This window comes from Oncorhynchus clarkii, chromosome 7 (assembly GCF_045791955.1).
Source record: "Oncorhynchus clarkii lewisi isolate Uvic-CL-2024 chromosome 7, UVic_Ocla_1.0, whole genome shotgun sequence".
Lineage (NCBI taxonomy): Eukaryota > Metazoa > Chordata > Actinopteri > Salmoniformes > Salmonidae > Oncorhynchus > Oncorhynchus clarkii.
This window is the reverse complement of record NC_092153.1, coordinates 65,080,287-65,100,251: the sequence shown is the minus strand read 5'-3', so window position 1 is coordinate 65,100,251 and position 19,965 is coordinate 65,080,287. Positions and strand designations below refer to the sequence as shown.

Sequence of the window (19,965 nt, the reverse complement as noted above, 5' to 3'; positions counted from 1 at the left end):
ACCTTTTTTAGGGTTAGTGTTCCCACACGGCCATATCGCTGTTACAGCGCGTGTTTTTTGTACGACAGACGGACCACCTCTGCTAATTAGCAATCTATCGTGCTCTGAACGCCTGTGTATGTAATGGAAAAAGGCCACCAGAAACGTGTTGTCACTGAAAAAATACTGTCAGCTGCAACTGTGATAAAGCCGGTAAACAGTGTACAGTGTATATTTTGCGATACATTATTTGGACGTTATATGAACGAACGTAACGGGCTTCTGTTTCTAAAACCGTATTCCAATTGAGAATCGATTCACGTTTCAATAGAATATTTTGCTGCCAGAGCCAGTCTACCTCTAAAATAACATACAAGGTCCTTGAACCTTAAGACAGGCTCCTTATTAAGAGTAAGTACATATTGGGTTATCCCAACATTAGATGGCAGGAGAAGCAGTTATTTGTCACAATTTAGAATGGATTTACTCTATTTTGAACGTCCTGTAACTTTTTGTCCAACCTCAGTATTATAATACATTTATGCAAAGGATTAACACAACAAGCATTACACGGTAGGCTACATGTTTGAGTGCAGGACTCAAATGGAACCCTTTCTTCTGTGCAAGAGATTCCGTGGTGATATTTGAAGTGCTGCACCCTAGGACCGACTGCCAGTAAGGGTATACTTCGTTGCATTGTTGCAAATATACTGGTAACTAACCCTTCTTCTGTCTGTGCTTGTAGCGTCGAGAGTGATCAGGTACGATACACACACACCCTTCGGTTATCTTCCTTGACAAACATATCATTTAACTCCGATGTTGTCATATATGCTGCTGCTGTTTATCCTGTTGTTTAGTCACTTTATCCCTGCCTATAAATCAGTGGCGAACCGTAACTATGACCCTAGTCTTCAGAGGGACCAAAAATCTTCCAATACGTTGTGTCAAACTCAAATCAAGAAAATAACAGAAAACATAGTATAATTTATTATAGCTTCTGTAGTCGGACCACTCTAGTTCTACTGAAGGAGGAATGAAAACAGGCCTGGCCGAGCCTCGGAGACAGAAAATCATAACAATACAAAAGCACAACCATTTCATTTCCCAAATGAAATTAACAAAATGTATTTTATGACCTTCATCACACTAACCAGTGATCTAAAGTTTAAATGCAACAATGTTTCATAGTAATTATTTTCAGAGAACGCAAACATCAAGTGCGCTGCAAAAAAGTGCCATTCACCAGATTATCATTTGTAAACAAAGTTTGAAAGTTAAAAGGGTGGTGCTAACAAATTAGCAACAACATCCACCTTGAAGTAAATAACAGCTTCTACAGCCGCTGTTGCCATTGTCACACTACTACAACACTAGCTAGCTAACATTACCAGCATTTTCGTGGGAAAACTACTGTTTGCGCCTCTGATTATTTGCTCGTCTTGCGCCCATAGTAGTGATGTGTCTAGGCCTTAGAGAAAGAGAATGGTGCAATTTCGGCCTGCATTCCTGTATCTGCAGGAACCCATCTTTATACTTCTATAAGTACATTTTTAGGTTGGGGAAGGCAGAAGCGATCCAGTACAGTAGGTGGCGTTATTGAACAATAACGTTGGATGCCAGCCGCCGATTAAACCCACAGAAGAAGGGGCGGGGTTACAACGGGCACTGTTTTCCTGCAGTTCTGTTTAACGATGCCGAGGGCTGGTGTTCAGAATTCGGGAGCGAATGACACTGTGCCAGTTTATCCAGCTAGTCCTACGGAGGACTCCGGGACACAGCAGGCGAGAGGTGGGAGTGACACTTTGTGCTAGCTAGCCAGCACACTATGGGGGGTGATTCATGCCATAATTAAGCCTCGTGAAGCTAATGATACCTTCCACCAAGTCACCTAACATCTTCCTAGCGCCATAAAATAACGCCATGAATTAACATGTAAGTTTATTCTGAATGATTTTACCATGAATGCCTTAATGCCTTAAAAACGTCTACATGTGTTACGTGTTAGTTTAAGTGTCTGTTTAGTTTATCAATTTCGTTTGTCGATTTAGCTAAAATAGGCCTATCACCTCAATGCAAAAATTATTAGGCTAGTTGATATCGTAGCCACCATTACTGTGTAGATATGCCTATTTCTCGCATTAATAGAAACACAAGGGTTTCTTGGTAGCCTAGTGGTTAAAGCGCTGAGCCAGTAACCGAAAGGTTGCTAGATTGAATCCCAAAGCTGAAAATATTCACTTTTTTGTTGTCTTGTCCAAGCAAAGCACTGTTCCCCCGGGCTGCGAATACATGGATTTTGATTAAGGCAGCCCCCCGCACCTCTCTGATTCAGAGAGGTTGGGTTGGGTTAAACGCGAAAGACACATTTCAGTTGAATGCATTCAGTTATACAACTGACTAGGTATCCCCCTTTCCTTTTCTTTGTTGGAGGTAGCCTAGGTGTCTAGTGGCATATTCAAAACAACTCACAAGTCGGGCAAATCAATCTCTGACTTCCGAATACAGTGCCTTCAAGACAACTGGAAACTCTGGAAAAAAACGAGCTCAGACTGGAATTTTTGTTTTGAACAGTCATCTAACTCAGAATCTCTGTATCTTACTCTGACCTGAAAATCACTGACGTCATGATTTGACCTAGTTTCCCCCCCACTTCCCAGATTTACCACTTTACCAGATTAACAGACACAGTCACCTAAAGGTGGTCTTCAAAGGCATTCTGATCTGCTTCAACTTCCACCACATCAGGTGGAATATCAGTGACCTCAAAGTATGTTATACAAAAACAGCAAAAGAAAAACACTAAGTCAATCAAACTGCTGTGTTGTGTGCAAAGACAATTACCTTCAGATTGTCTTTCCACCATTCCTGGTACCCGTCAAGGGACTTGCCCGTGGCAGTCCCGTTGGTCCGTTCATCCAAACGTGGAGTCTCCATACATCTACACATTCACATTATATATAACTCACTGTACGATCAGTGTCAATTTAGAAAAAACTCTAAAATACTTGGGCGCCAATGCAAAACAATGCCACAACCATTACATTAAGCTGACACCAGACACCACTAAAACCAACTAGGCTAGAACTAACTACTATTGTGCTTAGCCAAGCTAAATTTGGTTAGCATCAAGCTAGTGAACTGTTACACTATTTTTGTACAAATATTAACACTAACACATTTTATCTTGACGTCACATATTTACATGTATTACCTAAAGTGAACTGAGCCTTTGTTCATAGAAAATAAAACAAATTGGATCTAAAACGTTGAACAAAAGTACAGAATGTTTGGGCGCCATGTTAATCCCTTCTCGTTCCTTTGTCTGTACATTATGCCTTGAATCTATGGTATCGTGCCCTAAAACCTGCTCCTTTTACTCTCTGTTCCGAACGTGCTAGACGGCCAGTTCTTATAGCCTTTAGCCGTACCCTTATCCTACTTCCCCTCTGTTCCTCTGGTGATGTAGAGGTTAATTCAGGACCTGCAATGCCTAGCTCCACTCCTACTCCCCAGGTGCTCTCATGGGTTGACTTCTGTAACCGTAAAAGCCTTGGTTTCATGCATGCTAACATTAGAAGCCTACCCCCTAAGTTTGCTTTATTCACGGCTTTAGCACATTCTGCCAACCCGGATGTCTTAGCCGTGTCTGAATCCTGGCTCTAGTCCAGTACAGTGTCTCTTTACATGGTGAACATTGTTTCAGGTTCTCAATTGAATCTTCTCTGGCACAATTTGCACATTTCTGGGACTTTTTGAAAGCTACGGTTAAAACTCGTCCCTCAGCGGTAACCCGTTTCCGTTTAAAGGGGCCTCCCTTGATGGTCTGGCTCCCCGGATTTTACATCCAGCTTGAAAATGTTCTCCACTCCCACATCGGAAGCAGTGTGTGCAGCGTGCATCTGTTCTGGCCTGCTGGCAGACAAAACACCTCCTTGGAGCTTGAGCAGAGCGGTTGGTATACCGGTTAGGTGCATATTGATGCTGCGCAGGGTCAGGTGCTTGGGACCGACTGTAGTTGCTGTAATACTGCTGCTGGGAAACAGGGACCCCCAGCCACCTATCTGGCCTCCTAACTGGGGGTGGGGCATAGGCACAAGGCGGTGACTGAAACATAGGCTGCTGTAATGTCTCCTTAATCTGAGCAATCTCTGCACTGAGACCTTTTAGAGAAGCTACACCTGTCTTAAGTTCAGCTAACTCTGTTAACAGTTCTGCGGGTATCTTAGCTTTGGCTTCCTTCACAGGACACTTTGCAGATGGCGTATCTTCTAACTGGACTACACTTACAGTTGTAGCAGGCTGTGGGGCATTAAACTGTTTTTTGTTTCGTCTTTCTATCTCATTAGCACAAGCAATGTTAAGCTTCTCTAGCAAAACCTAATCTGATGTTTCGCTCTCTAGCAGGAGAGGCTGCATGTCTATCTGTCTATCTATCATGTCTATCTGATACTGTCACTCTGGAGACCCGTAAGGACTGTGTGTAAACACATGCTCTGGACTAGAGCAGGGTCATACTTAAGCCCTGATTCTGACTCCTGGGATGCAAACAGTACTTTTTGCCTCAAATCTAAGACGCGCATCAGGAAGCTTTGAGGGGTCTCCTTGCTATGCTGTGCTTCTGAAGCTAGCTGTTTGTAAAGCTCTGTTGCACTCTTCTCTTGGAAGTGGGAACGCAGGATACATCTAAGTGTGGGAAGGGTTTACCTTCCAAGTAGCTGTGAGCCTGGAGAAATAGCCCTGACTACTGCGCCTACTATTTCTACCTCAGGATAGCCTCTGTTAAGTCCATTCTCGATCTGATGGGCAAGGCTGGAAAAAAATCAGTTTTTCTTTCTGGCCCGGTTCACCTATCTGACCAGAAATGTTAAACTCTTTGCGCCAGTATGAGCTGGGCTGTGCATTGGGTGAGAGCGGCACGCTCCCCTGAAGATTGGCATGGGGTTGGGGCTGACGCAGAGAATCACTGGCTTTGGCTGCAGTAATCTGCTCAGTTCCCACCCCTTATTGTAGGGTTACAGTTCTCAGTTCCTCTATTCTGTGATGTGTTCCGGCTGGTTCAATATCATGGTCAATTTGCCCTGTTTTGTTATCTATGCCACTGATCATCTCTGTCATTTTGTCTTTAAGTAAGCAACAATTCTGACATGCCAACATCTTCTAACTCTGCAACTTCCTCTCTTTCAAGGAACATCATAATGTGAGTCATTAATGATATGCGGGATTTGTTTTGAACATCTCTTCTCTGTTCGCCTGATATGTCAAGGAAATCACATATCTCTAGTAATTTGTCTTTAGTCAGGGTGTGCAATTCTCCTACTACCTCTTCCTGTAGTTCTTCCAAGGCGCTTGTCATGTTGACAGAACAGGAGGAACTTTTACTGTGCAGGAGTTGACTCTGAATTAGATGGTCCTTACTGTCTCTGATGGTCGATCAATGGCCTCAGTTGACACGTACTTAACCACTAACTTCCAGCTTCCCTCGAACAGCAACACTTTCCTCACTGCAGCCTGCCTGAGTTGTTATGTGGGGATTTAGCCTGCTCGGAATTCAGCGACCAGGATGTGGAAACTGGACATCTGAGCAGCAATCTCAGCGGAGCCTCCAAAAATGTTACGCCCCTGAAAACAGGGGAGAAAAAAATCACGAGAGTGATACGGTGTTTTCTCAATTCAACTTTTAGTTCAATGAGAAAAGACCGTGATTTCCCCAGGAATATGGGTGGAGACCAGAGCAATCTATCTCCGGCTCATAGATTAAGAGCATTTCGTAGATCACAGATCAACACTTTTAGGCACCACAAAATAAAGTAATCAATATAATGTTTACCCATTACTCTCACAATTCGTACCCTTTGTACGCTTGACGGATTTTAACTTTAACACAATTATATGAATGTTATCAATCTCTATCAACTAATACTGAATTCATCTTTTTAACCTTAGATGTTTTAAGATCCTCACATACTCTGAACTTACTAATTATTTTTAATGTATAACAGGCTATGAATATTTCCTTTAACCTGTCACACAGGCAGTTAGGAAAGCTAAGGCTAGCTTTTTCAAACAGAAATTTGCATCCTGTAGTACAAACTCAAAAAAGTTATTGGACACTGTAAAGTCCATGGAGAATAAGAGCACCTCCTCCCAGCTGCCCACTGCACTGAGGTTAGGAAACACTGTCACTACCGATAAATCCACTATAATTGAGAATTTGAATAAGCATTTTTCTACGGCTGGCCATGATTTCCACCTGGCTATCCCTACCCCGGTCAACTGCCCGGCACCCTCCACAGCAACCCGCCCAAGCCCCCACCATTTCTCCTTCACCCAAATCCAGATAGCTGATGTTCTGAAAGAGCTGCAAAATCTGGACCCCTGCAAATCAGCTGGGCTAGACAATCTGGACCCTCTCTTTCTAAAATTATCTGCCCAAATTTTTGCAACCCCTATTACTAGCCTGTTCAATCTCTCTTTCGTATCGTCTGAGATTCCCAAAGATTGGAAAGCTGCCGCGGTCATCCCCCTCTTCAAAGTGGGAGACACTCTAGACCCAAACTTCTACAGACCTATATCTATCCTACCCTGCCTTTTGTCGTGGCAGAATTTGAATTAGTTGGGTAACATAGATAAGATGTTTTATTTTCATAATATGCTTGTGAGATACTTAGAAAGTATTTTGTTGTACTATAGTGTTGGCCGTTTGCAGTTATCTGTTCTCTGTCAGGGTTCAGTTACTTGGGCCACAGAAAGGGGAGAAGTCAAGCTTGTCTTCATATGTAAGCTGCCAAACATACCATCCTACCGATCCTCAACTTCGGCGATGTCATTTACAAAATAGCCCCCAACACTCTACTCAACAAATTGGATGCAGTCTATCACAGTGCCATCCGTTTTGTCACCAAAGCCCCATATCCTACCCACCACTGCGACCTGTACGCTCTCGTTGGCTGGCCCTCGCTTCGTACTCGATGCCAAACCCACTGGCTTCAGGACATCTACAAGTCTCTGATAGGTAAGGCCCAGTCTTATCTCAGCTCACTGGTCACCATAGCAGCACCCACCCTTAGCATGCGCTCCAGCAGGTATATCTCTCTAGTCACCCCAAAAGCCAATTCCTACTTTGGCCGCCTCTCCTTCCAGTTCTCTGCTGCCAATGACTGGAATGAATTGCAAAAATCACTGACTCTTACCTCCCTCACTAGCTTTAAGCACCAGCTGTCTGAGCAGCTCACAGATCACTGCACCTGTACATAGCCCATCTGTAAATAGCCCATCCAACTACCTCATTCCCATACTGTATTTATTTATTTATTGTGCTCCTTTGCACCCCTGTATCTCTACTTGCACATTCATCTTCTGCACATCAATCACTCTAGTGTCTAATTGGTATATTGTAATTACTTCGCCACCATGGCCTATTTATTGCCTTACCACCCTTTTCTTACCGCATTTGCAAACACTGTATATACATTTTATTCAACTGTATTATTGACTGTATGTTTTGTTTATTCCATGTGTATGCTGTGTTGTTGTATGTGTTGAACTGCTTTGCTTTATTCTTGGCCAGGTCGCAGTTGTAAATGAGAACTTGTTCTCAACTTGCCTACCTGGCTAAATAAAGGTGAAATAAAAATAAATGTAAACCATTAGCAACCTAGCCTAATTCCATTAACTTACGTACAATGGGGATAATACCAACCAGTATTTCACTCAGTTAAAACTGTCTTCAAACATCACCAAACTCATGGACTATACTATGTAATGAACCATGTTATCTCAATATTTTGAGTCATATTGCATTTTTGCACATTACATACCTGAATTAATAGTTAGTGTTGAGACAGAGAAACGTTCATTTAGCTCCCCTAGCGGCAGTAATTATATACATACATTAAATGAAAATGCCTGGGAGGAAAATGAAATATAAAAAATTATGACCATACATGCAGTTGAAGTTGGAAGTTTACCTTAGCCAAATACATATAAACTCAGTTTCACAATTCCTGACATTTAATCCTAGTAAAAATTCCCAGTCTTAGGTCAGTTAGGATTGCCACTTTATTTTAAGAATGTGAAATGTCAGAATAATAAACACAGCAAAAAAGAAAGGTCCTCTCACTGTCAACTGTGTTTATTTTCAGCAAACTTAACATGTGTAAATATTTGTATGAACATAAGATTAAACAACTGAGACATGAACTGAACAAATTCCAGACATGGAATAATGTGTCCCTGAACAAAGGAGGGGTCAAAATCAAAAGTAACAGTCAGTATCTGGTGTGGCCACCAGCTGCATTAAGTACTGCAGTGCATCTCCTCCTCATGGACTGTACCAGATTTGCCAGTTCTTGCTGTGAGATGTTACCCCACTCTTCCACCAAGGCACCTGCAAGTTCCCGGACATTTCTAGGGGGAATTACCCTAGCCCTCACCCTTGGATCCAACAGGTCCCAGACGTGCTCAATGGGATTGAGATCCGGGCTTTTCGCTGGCCATGGCAGAACACTTAAATTCCTGTCTTGTACCACATGAGGGAGGAGGATGTCTTCCCTGTATGTCTTTCCTGTCACCCTGTAGCGCTGTCTTAGAGGTCTCACAGTACGGACATTGAAGTTTATTGCCCTATCGACATCTGCAGTCCTCATGCCTCCTTGCAGCATGCCTGAGGAACGTTCATGCAGATTAGCAGGGACCCTGGGCATCTTTATTTTGGTGTTTTTCAGTCAGTGGAAAGGCCTCTTTAGTGTCATATATTTTCACAACTGTGACCTTAATTGCCTACCATCTGTTAGTGTCTTCACGACTGTTCCACAGTGGCATATTCATTAATTGTTTATGGTTCATTGAAACAGTGTTTAAACCCTTTACAGTAAAGATCTGTGAAGTTATTTGGATTTTTACTAATTATCTTTGAAAGACAGGGTCCTGAAAAAGGGATGTTTCTTTTTTTGCTGAGTTTAGTAGAAATAATTATTTATTTCAGATTTGATTTCTTTCATCACATTCCCAGTGGGTCAGAAGTTTACATACACTCAATTAGTATTTGGTAGCATTGCCTTTAAATTGTTTAACTATGGTGAAACGTTTCGAGTAGCCTTCCACAAGCTTCCCACAATAAGTTGGGTGAATTTTGGCCCATTCCTCCTGACAGAGCTGGAGTAACTGAGTCAGGTTTGTAGGCCTTCTTTTTCAGTTCTGCCCACAGATTTTCTATAGGATTGAGGTCAGGGCTTTGTGATGGCCACTCCAATACCTTGACTTTGTTGTCCTTAAGCTATTTTACCACAACTTTGGAAATATGCTTGGGGTGATTGTCCATTTGGAAGACCCATTTGCGACCAAGCTTTAACTTCCTGACTGATGTCTTGAGATGTTGCTTTAATATATCCACATTTTCCTGTCTCATGATGCCATCTATTTTGTGAAGTGCACCAGTCCGTCCTGCAGCAAAGCACCCCCACAACATGATGCTGCCACCCCCGTGCTTCACAGTTGGGATGGTGTCCACCTTTTTCCTCCAAACATAATGATGGTCATTATGGCCAAACAGTTCTATTTTTTTCCCCAAAAAGTACTATCTTTGTCCCCGTGTGCAGTTGCAAACCGTAGTCTGGCTTTTTTATGTGGGTTTTGGGGCAGTGTCTTCTTCCTTGCTGAGCGGCCTTTCAGGTTATGTCGATATAGGGCTTGTTTTACTGTGGATATAGATACTTTTGTACCTGTTTCCTCCAGCATCTTCACAGGGTCCTTTGCTGCTGTTCTGGTATTGATTTGCACTTTCCGCACCAAAGTACGTTCATCTCTAGGAGAAAGAACATGTCTCCTTCCTGAGCGGTATGACGGCTGCGTGGTCCCATGGTGTTTATACTTGCATAGTATTGGTTGTACAGATGAACGTGGTACCTTCAGGCGTTTGGAAATTGCTCCCAAGGAGGAACCAGACTTGTTTCATCCTTGACACTTTTTTTCTGAGGTCTTGGCTGATTTCTTTTGATTTTCCCGTGATGTCAAGCAAAGAGGCACTGAGTTTGAAGGTGGGCCTTGAAATACATCCACAGGTACACCTCCAATTGACTCAAATGATGTCAATTAGCCTTTCAGAAGCTTCTAAAGCCATGACATTTTCCAAGCTGTTTAAAAGGCACAGTCAACTTAGTGTATGTAAACTTCTGATCCACTGGAAGTGTGATACAGTGAAATAATCTGTCTGTAAACAATTGTTGGAAAAATGACTTGTCATGCACAAAGTAGATGTCCTAAATGACTTGCCAAAACTATAGTTTGTTAACAAGAAATGTGTGGAGTGGTTGAGAAACGAGTTTTAATGACTCCAACCTAAGTGTATGTATGTAAACTTCCCGACTTTAACTGTATGTGTGTCACATACAGTGGGGCAAAAAAGTATTTAGTCAGCCACCAATTGTGCAAGTTCTCCCACTTAAAAAGATGAGAGAGGCCTGTAATTTTCATCATAGGTTCACTTCAACTATGACAGAAAAAATGAGGGGGAAAAAATCATTGTAGGATTTTTAATGAATTTATTTGCAAATTATGGTGGAAAATAAGTATTTGGTCACCTACAAACAAGCAAGATTTCTGGCTCTCACAGACCTGTAACTTCTTCTTTAAGAGGCTCCTCTGTCCTCCACTCATTACCTGTATTAATGGCACCTGTTTGAACTTGTTATCAGTATAAAAGACACCTGTCCACAACCTCAAACAGTCACACTCCAAACTCCACTATGGCCAAGACCAAAGAGCTGTCAAAGGACACCAGAAACAAAATTGTAGACCTGCACCAGTCTGGGAAGACTGAATCTGCAGTAGGTAAGCAGCTTGGTTTGAAGAAATCAACTGTGGGAGCAATTATTAGGAAATGGAAGACATACAAGACCACTGATGATCTCCCTCGATCTGGGGCTCCACGCAAGATCTCACCCCGTGGGGCCAAAATGATCACAAGAACGGTGAGCAAAAATCCCAGAACCACATGGGGGGACCTAGTGAATGACCTGCATGTTTTTTATTTATTTTATTGAACCTTTATTTAACTCGGGAAGTCAGTTAAGAACAAATTCTTATTTACAATGACGACCTACCCCAGCTAAACCCGGACGACGCTGGGCCAATTGTGCGCTGCCCTATGGGACTCTCAATCGCGGCCGGGTGTGATACAGCCTAGAAACGAACCAGGGTCTGTAGTTATGCCTCTAACACTGAGATGCAGTGACTTAGACCGCTGCCCCACTCGGGTGTCCCAAGCAAGTCTTTTTTTGTTGGTCCTGTCAATGTTGTGATCACACACAGGTTACTTTGCCTGCTTGCAAATGTGTGCTAAAAGTGGGGATGTTTCATAATCAGAAATACTATCTTAACCAGCACCAATTAATTGTATTTTTCACAGATATCCACAACTGCAGTACAGGCCTACACTCGGTTAAAAAGGTGTTATCTACAAACTAACAGGATTCTTCCGCTGTCCCCATAGGAGAATCCTTTTTGATTCCAGGTAGAACCCCTTCTGTGTCTAGGTAGAACCCTTTTTGGTTCCATTCCACAGAGGGTTCTACCTGGAACCAAAAAGTTTTCTCCTTTGGTGACAACCAAAGAACCCTGTTGGAACCCGTTTCTCAAAGAGTGTACTCAACAAGTTTAGCCTGTTCAGTTTACACCATTTTATTCTGTACTCAAACATCTGCCTGGTATTCAAGATAATATGCAACATAGCAGCACCACCTTTTGAAGGTTTTCGTCAACCTGTGCTCAGACTTAAATCGCAGTGTTCCAAGAACCTCCACCAGGGGTGACTGTAGTATCCTCAAACGGACAAAAAGCAGACAAGGCACGCCACACTCATTTTAGATCCCATGGGGTCTTAATTTTCATACTGTATGCTCTCACTACCTCCTTTGCCATCTTCGCATGTCTTTACTTGGAACTCCATCCATACACACACACACGCACACTATAGCACCTTGCTTACATTTCTCACATTTTAGGCATCCAGCTGAGGCCTTGGATGGATCATGTTACACTGAGATGGGCACAGGGGTATATGTACAGTCATTTTTTGTGCGGTGGCAAAGTAGTTGAACAGGAGAAGAGGATGGGGTTACTTGTGGAGGGAGAACTGTGGTGGGTTGAGCACCTGCAGTGAAGCTGATTGGTTGCTCATCACATCTTGACTAAAATAAAGCGATTTAGAAATTAGTTAGACATTGCCATAGTTCAACAGCTGAAAAGCTGTCATTAACATACTCCCAGAGATGGCAATGTATTCACTGAATAAAGTAGCCTACCCATCCCCATTTACAATTGTATTCATCAATGAAATAAATTATACTATATCACATTCAATTACATTATTGTTATAGCTATAGACTACTCTTGTATCTACAATAACATAATCATGGAATGAAATAGTGTACCCATCCACATTTTAATTGATAAATTAGATAAATAATACTAGCACATACAGTTAGATTGTAGAATAGGCTACTACTGTATCCACACTATATTAGGATACCGTTGTGTGATTTTAGGTCTTCAATCGAAGTTGCATGTTGTACCTCGTTTCCCTTTAGTGAAAAGTAGTTATTTAATTTACAATTTAATTAATCCATGAAATAAACAATACTAGCACATCAAATTACGTTATTGTACACTATCCTACTCTGCTATCGACATATTAAATAATATTGCCTACGTGCTTTCGACAAAACGTTATCAACAAAAAATCATTTTCAAATAAACCACATTTGCCTTAACACAGTAGACATAAATATTTCCTAACGATATCACAACTTAAATATAGCCCACTTACTCTTCAATTGGATCAAGGACATCTTGGTAATTCTTTTCATCGTCTCTAATGAGGAAACTATCTGGGGCAGACACTCAAATCGCTTGTGCCACTTGTAGAAAAACAAACAAACAACTGAATGTCTGTGTTGCCGCCGAGCTCTCAAATACCGTACCAGTCATTCACTTTATGAACAGTCACTGCAATCCTGATTCCTTGGGACGTCCTTACCTTTAACTAACACTAAACTTAACCAATTTACATTATTATACTTTTTTATTTTGTACCTTTTTTAACTAGGCAAGTCGGTTAAGAACAAATTCTTATTTTCAATGATGGCCTAGGAACAGTGGGTTAGCTGCTTTGTTCGGGGGCTCCCTCTGTACTTGATAGAGGGAGGGACATCCCAAGGAGTCCGATTAGAACAGACCCTCTGGGAAAGTCTATGAACTGCTCTATTTGACTGAAGGGACATCCCAAGGATCCCTGATTGCACCTATGAACTCCTCTGAAAGCTGTGGACACAACTGTTATTGGTTGTCTGTGGAACTGGTAACAACACCGTCTGTGATTGGCTAACATTTAGATCTGTATACAGAGAGATAAGATAACATACCATGCTATGAGGTGTTGAGAGAAAGACAGGTTATCTATAGATTGGGCATCATCTTTTCTAGGCCATTAGCGATAACAGGAAATATACACGTAGGCTACACTATAGTTCAATGTGGCTACGTTGGAATGTCTGCTTGCACGGGAGAAATTGTACGTTTCTAACATTTATGGTTGAGATTTAATTAATATAAATAGAAACTATGCACATTATGACTTTCATTAACTTCTCTAGGGTAGGGGACAGCATTTGGAATTTTGGATGAAAAGCATGTCCAAATTAAACTGCCTTCTACTCAGGCCCAGAAGATAGGATATGCATATAATTAGTAGATTTGGATAGAAAACTCTAAAGTTTCCAAAGCTGTTAAAATAATGTCTGTGAGTATAACAGAACTGATTTGGCAGGCGAAAACCTGAGAAAAATCCATTCAGGAAGTAGGATTTTTTGTTGTTTTCTATTCAATGCCATTACAGTATCCATTGATTTAGGACTATGCCATACACTAGATGTTACGTCTTTAGAAATTGTTTCAGGCCTATATTCTGAAAAATGAGGGAGTAAGAGCAGTTTGAATGAGTGGACCCTGCCGTGTCAGAGCTTTTTCATGCGCACGACCAGAGAGTGCCTTTCTTGTTTACCTTTTATATTGACGACGTTATTGTCCGGTTGAAATATTGTAGATTATTTAGGCTAAAAACAACCTGATGATTGAATCTAAACATCGTTTGACATGTTTCTATGAACTTTACGGATACAATTTGGATTTTTTTGTCTGCCTGTTGTGACTGCGTTTGAGCCTGTGGATTACTAAAGAAAACAAGCGAACAAAACTGAGATTTTCAGATATAAGAATAAATTAATGTCTTCTGAGTGCAAACATATGAAGATCATCAAAGGTAAGTGATTAATTCTATCTCTATTTCTGACTTGTGTAACTCTTCTACTTGGCTGGTTACTGTTTGTAATGATTTGTCTGCAGGGCTATGTTCTCAAATAATTGTAAGGTACGCCATAAAGCATTTTTGAAATCTGACACAGTGGTTGGATTCACAAGAAGTTAATCTTTAAACCAATGTAAAATAGTTGTATCTTTTCTGAATTTTTATAATGAGTATTTCTGTATTTGGCGCTCTGCAATCTCACTGGATGTTGGACAGGTGGGACGCTAGCGTCCCACATACCCTAGAGAGGTTAATATGCGATGCAAGCATCACGCACACGTTAGTAAGGCGTTGGTGTCATGTCAGTCAGACCCGTAACGCAGGAGTCACAGATGTTTGTAAGGCGTTTGTATCATGTCAGGTGGTACGGTTGCCTAGGCTTATGTCCCTGATCACCCCCCATAGCACACGGTGTCGCTAACTACCTCTGCACATCGACTCGGTACTGGTACCCCGTGTATATAGCCAACTTATCGTTACTCAGTGTATTTATTCTTCTTGTTATAATTGTTCTATTATTTCTTTGTATTCTCTGCATTGTTGGAAAGGGCTCGTAAGTAATTATTTCACTGTTAGTCTGTTGTTTACGAAGTATGTGACAAATAACATTTGATTTGTTTCATGGTTAAAAAGTATACACCATGACGAACGTCAGCATGTAATAAAGCGTGTAACGCAAGCAGTCTCGGTACACCTGCCCCTATGTGTGTTGTCAGTGGTGTAGTGGAGGGTATACACTGTATAGGCACTTATTTTTCAATGGGCATTGCGTATACTCACTTAATCCCTTCGATGCATTTCAAAGTAGCCTAGTGTAGTAGTCTAGTGAATCAAATCAAATTTATTTATATAGCCCTTCGTACATCAGCTGATATCTCAAAGTACTGTACAGAAACCCAGCCTAAAACCCCAAACAGCAAGCAATGCAGGTGTAGAAGCACGGTGACTAGGAAAAACTCCCTAGAAAGGCCAAAACCTAGGAAGAAACCTAGAGAGGAACCAGGCTATGTGGGGTGGCCAGTCCTCTTCTGGCTGTGCCGGGTGGAGATTATAACAGAACATGGCCAAGATGTTCAAATGTTCATAAATGACCAGCATGGTCCAATAATAATAAGGCAGAACAGTTGAAACTGGAGCAGCAGCACGGCCAGGTGGATTGGGGACAGCAAGGAGTCATCATGTCAGGTAGTCCTGAGGCATGGTCCTAGGGCTCAGGTCCTCCGAGAGAGAGAAAGAAAGAGAGAATTAGAGAGAGCACACTTAAATTCACACAGGACACCGAATAGGACAGGAGAAGTACTCCAGATATAACAAACTGACCCTCGCCCCCCGACACAAACTACTGCAGCATAAATACTGGAGGCTGAGACAGGAGGGGTCAGGAGACACTGTGGCCCCATCCGAGGACACCCCCGGACAGGGCCAAACAGGAAGGATATAACCCCACCCACTTTGCCAAAGCACAGCCCCCACACCACTAGAGGGATATCTTCAACCACCAACTTACCATCCTGAGACAAGGCCGAGTATAGCCCACAAAGATCTCCGCCACAGCACAACCCAAGGGGGGGCGCCAACCCAGACAGGAAGATCACATCAGTGACTCAACCCACTCAAGTGACGCACCCCTCCTAGGGACGGTATGAAAGAGCCCCAGTAAGCCAGTGACTCAGCCCCTGTAATAGGGTTAGAGGCAGAATTCCAGTGGAAAGGGTTCGTTGCTCCAGAGCCTTTCCGTTCACCTTCCCACTCCTGGGCCAGACTACACTCAATCATATGACCCACTGAAGAGATGAGTCTTCAGTAAAGACTTAAAGATTGAGACCGAGTTTGCGTCTCTTACATGGGTAGGCAGATCATTTCATAAAAATGGAGCTCTATAGGAGAAAACCCTGCTCCAGCTGTTTGCTTAGAAATTCTAGGGACAATTAGGAGGCTTGCGTCTTGTGACCGTAGCGTACGTGTAGGTATGTACGGCAGGACCAAATCAGAGAGAGGGGTAGGAGCAAGCCCATGTAATGCTTTGTAGGTTAGCAGTAAAACCTTGAAATCAGCCCTTGCCTTGACAGGAAGCCAGTGTAGTAGGGAGACTAGCACTGGAGTAATATGATCAAATTTTGGGGTTGGAGGTATATGTCATATCAATAAATAAGGTTGATGGAACATATCAGAATGTTTAGCTTAAAATGTTGATGAACTATTATTTCCTCACATTTTAGGTGTAGCAATGCGCACACGGTGCAGGCCTACATGTGAATGTTCCAAATTGCAATTTACAGGAAAAGCATTCTAAAATGTGCACCACCCATACCTGAAAGCAGTTTTATAAATATAAATATCCATTAGACATTTCAGAAAGAAGGGAGCTCTGAAAATGCAACAACTTACAACTATCATGGGTTGCTAACATGACTAGGATCATACCCTTGGCTGCTAGACAATGTAATAAAGTTTAAAGTAAACCAATAGAACAGGAGAACATTGAGGTCTATGATTATCTGCATCAATCCAGTGGCCATTTGTTGTGCTAACAACATCTCAGAAACACTGCTAGCCAAATAGCAGTTCTAGGTGCCTGCCACTTAAATTAAATGATAACTACACAACAACAAATACAATTCCCAGACCTTAGTGGTCTCCTGGTGTGGTTTAAGCATTGTTATGGACATAGAACATCCTATTTAGTTGTTTTTCTATTAAAAACAGTGTGACTTTTAACTCAAAATGACACAACGACAAGGTTCCAGTTTAACAAACCGTATGAACACACTACAGGGTAGCCATTCCACTCTTGGCTAGGTCCATCGATCACAAGACTCCCTGCGCAGGCACACTTTTGACTGAGTGATAGCCCCGTAATAACAGAAATATAGGGATACTTAACAACTTTGAGAGCGAAAACCTGCCTTAGTTGACAGCCTCCATTTATCTGTTTCACTAGTAGGCCTACCTGTACAGTACAGCTTGGGTTGGCCTGACTGTGAAAGATAATTGTAGGTCATTCCGAGTGTATGTCACTGTTTCTCATACATTTTCACACAGCATCTTTCTTTCACCGGGCAGGCCATTTGGGAAATGTTTTGCTCAATTAGAGTATACTCACTTCTCCAGGCACCACTATGTGGTGTTATCATTGAGCAACTAACAAAAAAAGTCAGTGTATCACTGTGGGATCAATCAGTTAGAAATAAAACAGTATCTGGACTTTGTACCTGTAGAAAAGGCCCATGGAGTTGGTGGAATAATCCTTTAATTCATTGCCACTTACTCAGCTGGGCCAGGGGCGCTTTAATTAGGTCAGGTGGAAAAGTCAGACAGATCTCAACTCCATAAAAGGAGGAAATTGCCATCGCCTGAGCTCACTGCTTTCTCTTCCTTAACTCCGTCTGATCCAGAAGTTCTGTGCGTCCATGAATCCACGTAAGTCCACCGACTCGGTTCAGATGAAAGGTAACAATCTGTTGCGATCCGGAGAGTGGGCCATCAGTTATTGTTTGTTATTACCGCGGAGCGCACGCTTCAAACATATTGTGTAATGTGAATTGTCAATGATCACGGCCCTACGGATCCTCATAGGCCAATTATGCAATCGATATGGTTAATAGGTAATGAAATTAATTACATGTACACATGAAAAGGTGAAATGAGAAACGTCATTGTTTGCTGAACTGATCGACTTTGATATCAAACTACTGGGGATTTTAGATTGAATAACCATTCACTGTTCGTATTCTTTCATGATTTATGATAAATAGTTACGAGCCTAAATAACTCACGGATGATTACTATTGACTTCTTAATGAACTGGACTGTTGAATTCCCTAAATTATGTTAATAATGATTGTTATGATTTGTGTTTTATTTTGCAGCCTTAGCTATTTTGTTAATTTTCTTTTTGTCAATGCAGTGAAATTAGCTGAGCCATTTTTCATACTTTTTCTGATTTCCTCCATCTCAGCTACATCTACAACATGAGATGCGTGTGGATGTGTGTATTTCTGTGGCAGGTGTGATGCATGTGCCACTGCGCTGGGTGCTGTGGGATGTGAAAGACACCCTGCTGAAGGTGCGCAGGTCTGTCGGGGAGCAGTACTGCCAGGAGGTCCAGCGAACAGCAGGTTTCAGTCTTAACCCTACAGAGGTGGAGGCTGCCTTCCGCCAATCCTTCCACCAGTACTCCAAACTCTACCCCAACTACGGTACGGCCCAGGGCCTGGGGGGGAAGGCCTGGTGGATGGGAGTGGTTCGGGACACCTTCGCCCAGTGTAGAATACAGGACGCAGCCCTACTGGACACACTGGCCCACAACTTGTATCATGGCTTCTGCAGCCCTAATAACTGGGAGGTGAGGGGATTATAATAATTGCTTCACTTAGCATGACAGTATGTTGTATAATTCATGTAACATCTCCAAAAATGTGATATTATGATTGTGCAAAATGATCATCCATTCATTAAAATAGTTAAATTGTAAACATCCTCAATATCAATTGGAACAATTGTGCCACATTGTGAAATTAATAGCCTGTATCTTCCATCCTAAGGTATTTCCAGACTCGGCGAAGACCCTGGAGAGCATATCCTCCCTGGGACTGAAGCAGGGTGTGGTGTCCAACTTTGACAATCGCCTGGAGGGGATTCTACGAGGCTGTGGCCTGCTGTCTCACTTCAGCTTCCTGCTCACCTCAGAGGAGGCCGGTATAGCCAAGCCTAACCCAGCCATCTTCAACCGGGCACTAGAGAAATGTGGCGTAACAGCCGCGAGTGTAGCTCACATTGGGGACCATTATGTCTATGACTATGTGACCTCTCGGTCACTGGGCCTCCATGGGTACTTGCTGGACAGACAGGGCAGGAATAAATACCCTGATGTTCCCCCACAGCATCGACTAAAGACCCTGGAGGAGCTACCTGCACGTCTCCAGGAACATATGGACTAAATGTTATCTATTACACAAGTAACCTCAAGCCAGGACTCAAACAAACCGCACTGTGAAAACATTTCACTGCACTTGACATTAAAGTATAAAAACTATATATAAAAGCCAAGCCTTAATCTACGGCAGTGAAACTAGCCCCAAAACTTAACATATGCAATGACCACTTTTAGATTATCTAAATATGTACATATAATTTATCTAATGTTTTCGTAACTTATTTCACCAATACGTTTTAGATCACGTTGTGACACCCTCCAATTAATGTATTATGTTCAATAAATAAAAATGCCTGTTCTACAGCCAGTGCTACATTCTTCTACGACTTAACTTCTCTTGGAAATGAATTTTTTTTAAATCATACAGCATTAGATTTCAGCTCACTTGAGCTGAGACGAGGAGGGATCGGGCCGGTTATTTATGGTCGTGGCTAGATATGATGCAGCTAATGTCAAAGTGATATCAAAAGTTGCATGTTTTTAGCATTTTACCTAACCTTAACTTAATTCTCCTAACCTGCTACATAAGTTCTCCAAACCTGCTTGTCACTTCTGACATTAACTGCATCCCATCCAGTCAAAACTGTTACCTGACATAAAAAGCTATGACTAGCTGCACATGATTGAGAGAAGCACTCCAAAGTGCATCCAATCTGAGGGCAGGAACCAGTCTTTATTTGTTTGCATG

General features: G+C 42.1%; 1 protein-coding gene across 1 annotated transcript; it reads left to right on the top strand.

The window, feature by feature from the left end:
• Positions 1 to 630: 630 nt before the first annotated feature.
• On the top strand, positions 631 to 19,590 carry LOC139414399 (haloacid dehalogenase-like hydrolase domain containing 3). Its single transcript, XM_071162312.1, has 3 exons — positions 631 to 740; positions 18,349 to 18,686; positions 18,886 to 19,590. Exons 2-3 carry the CDS (start codon positions 18,354 to 18,356, stop codon positions 19,279 to 19,281), a joined length of 729 nt encoding a protein of 242 aa, XP_071018413.1. The 5' UTR covers positions 631 to 740; positions 18,349 to 18,353; the 3' UTR covers positions 19,282 to 19,590.
• Positions 19,591 to 19,965: the final 375 nt, after the last annotated feature.

Excerpts from the sequence above, each read along its gene's own strand:
- LOC139414399 (XM_071162312.1), top strand. The coding sequence starts at position 18,354 with ATGCATGTGCCACTGCGCTGGGTGCTGTGGGATGTGAAAGACACCCTG. Across the intron at positions 18,687-18,885 it reads GCAGCCCTAATAACTGGGAG|GTATTTCCAGACTCGGCGAA; the intron begins GTGAGGGGATTA and ends TTCCATCCTAAG.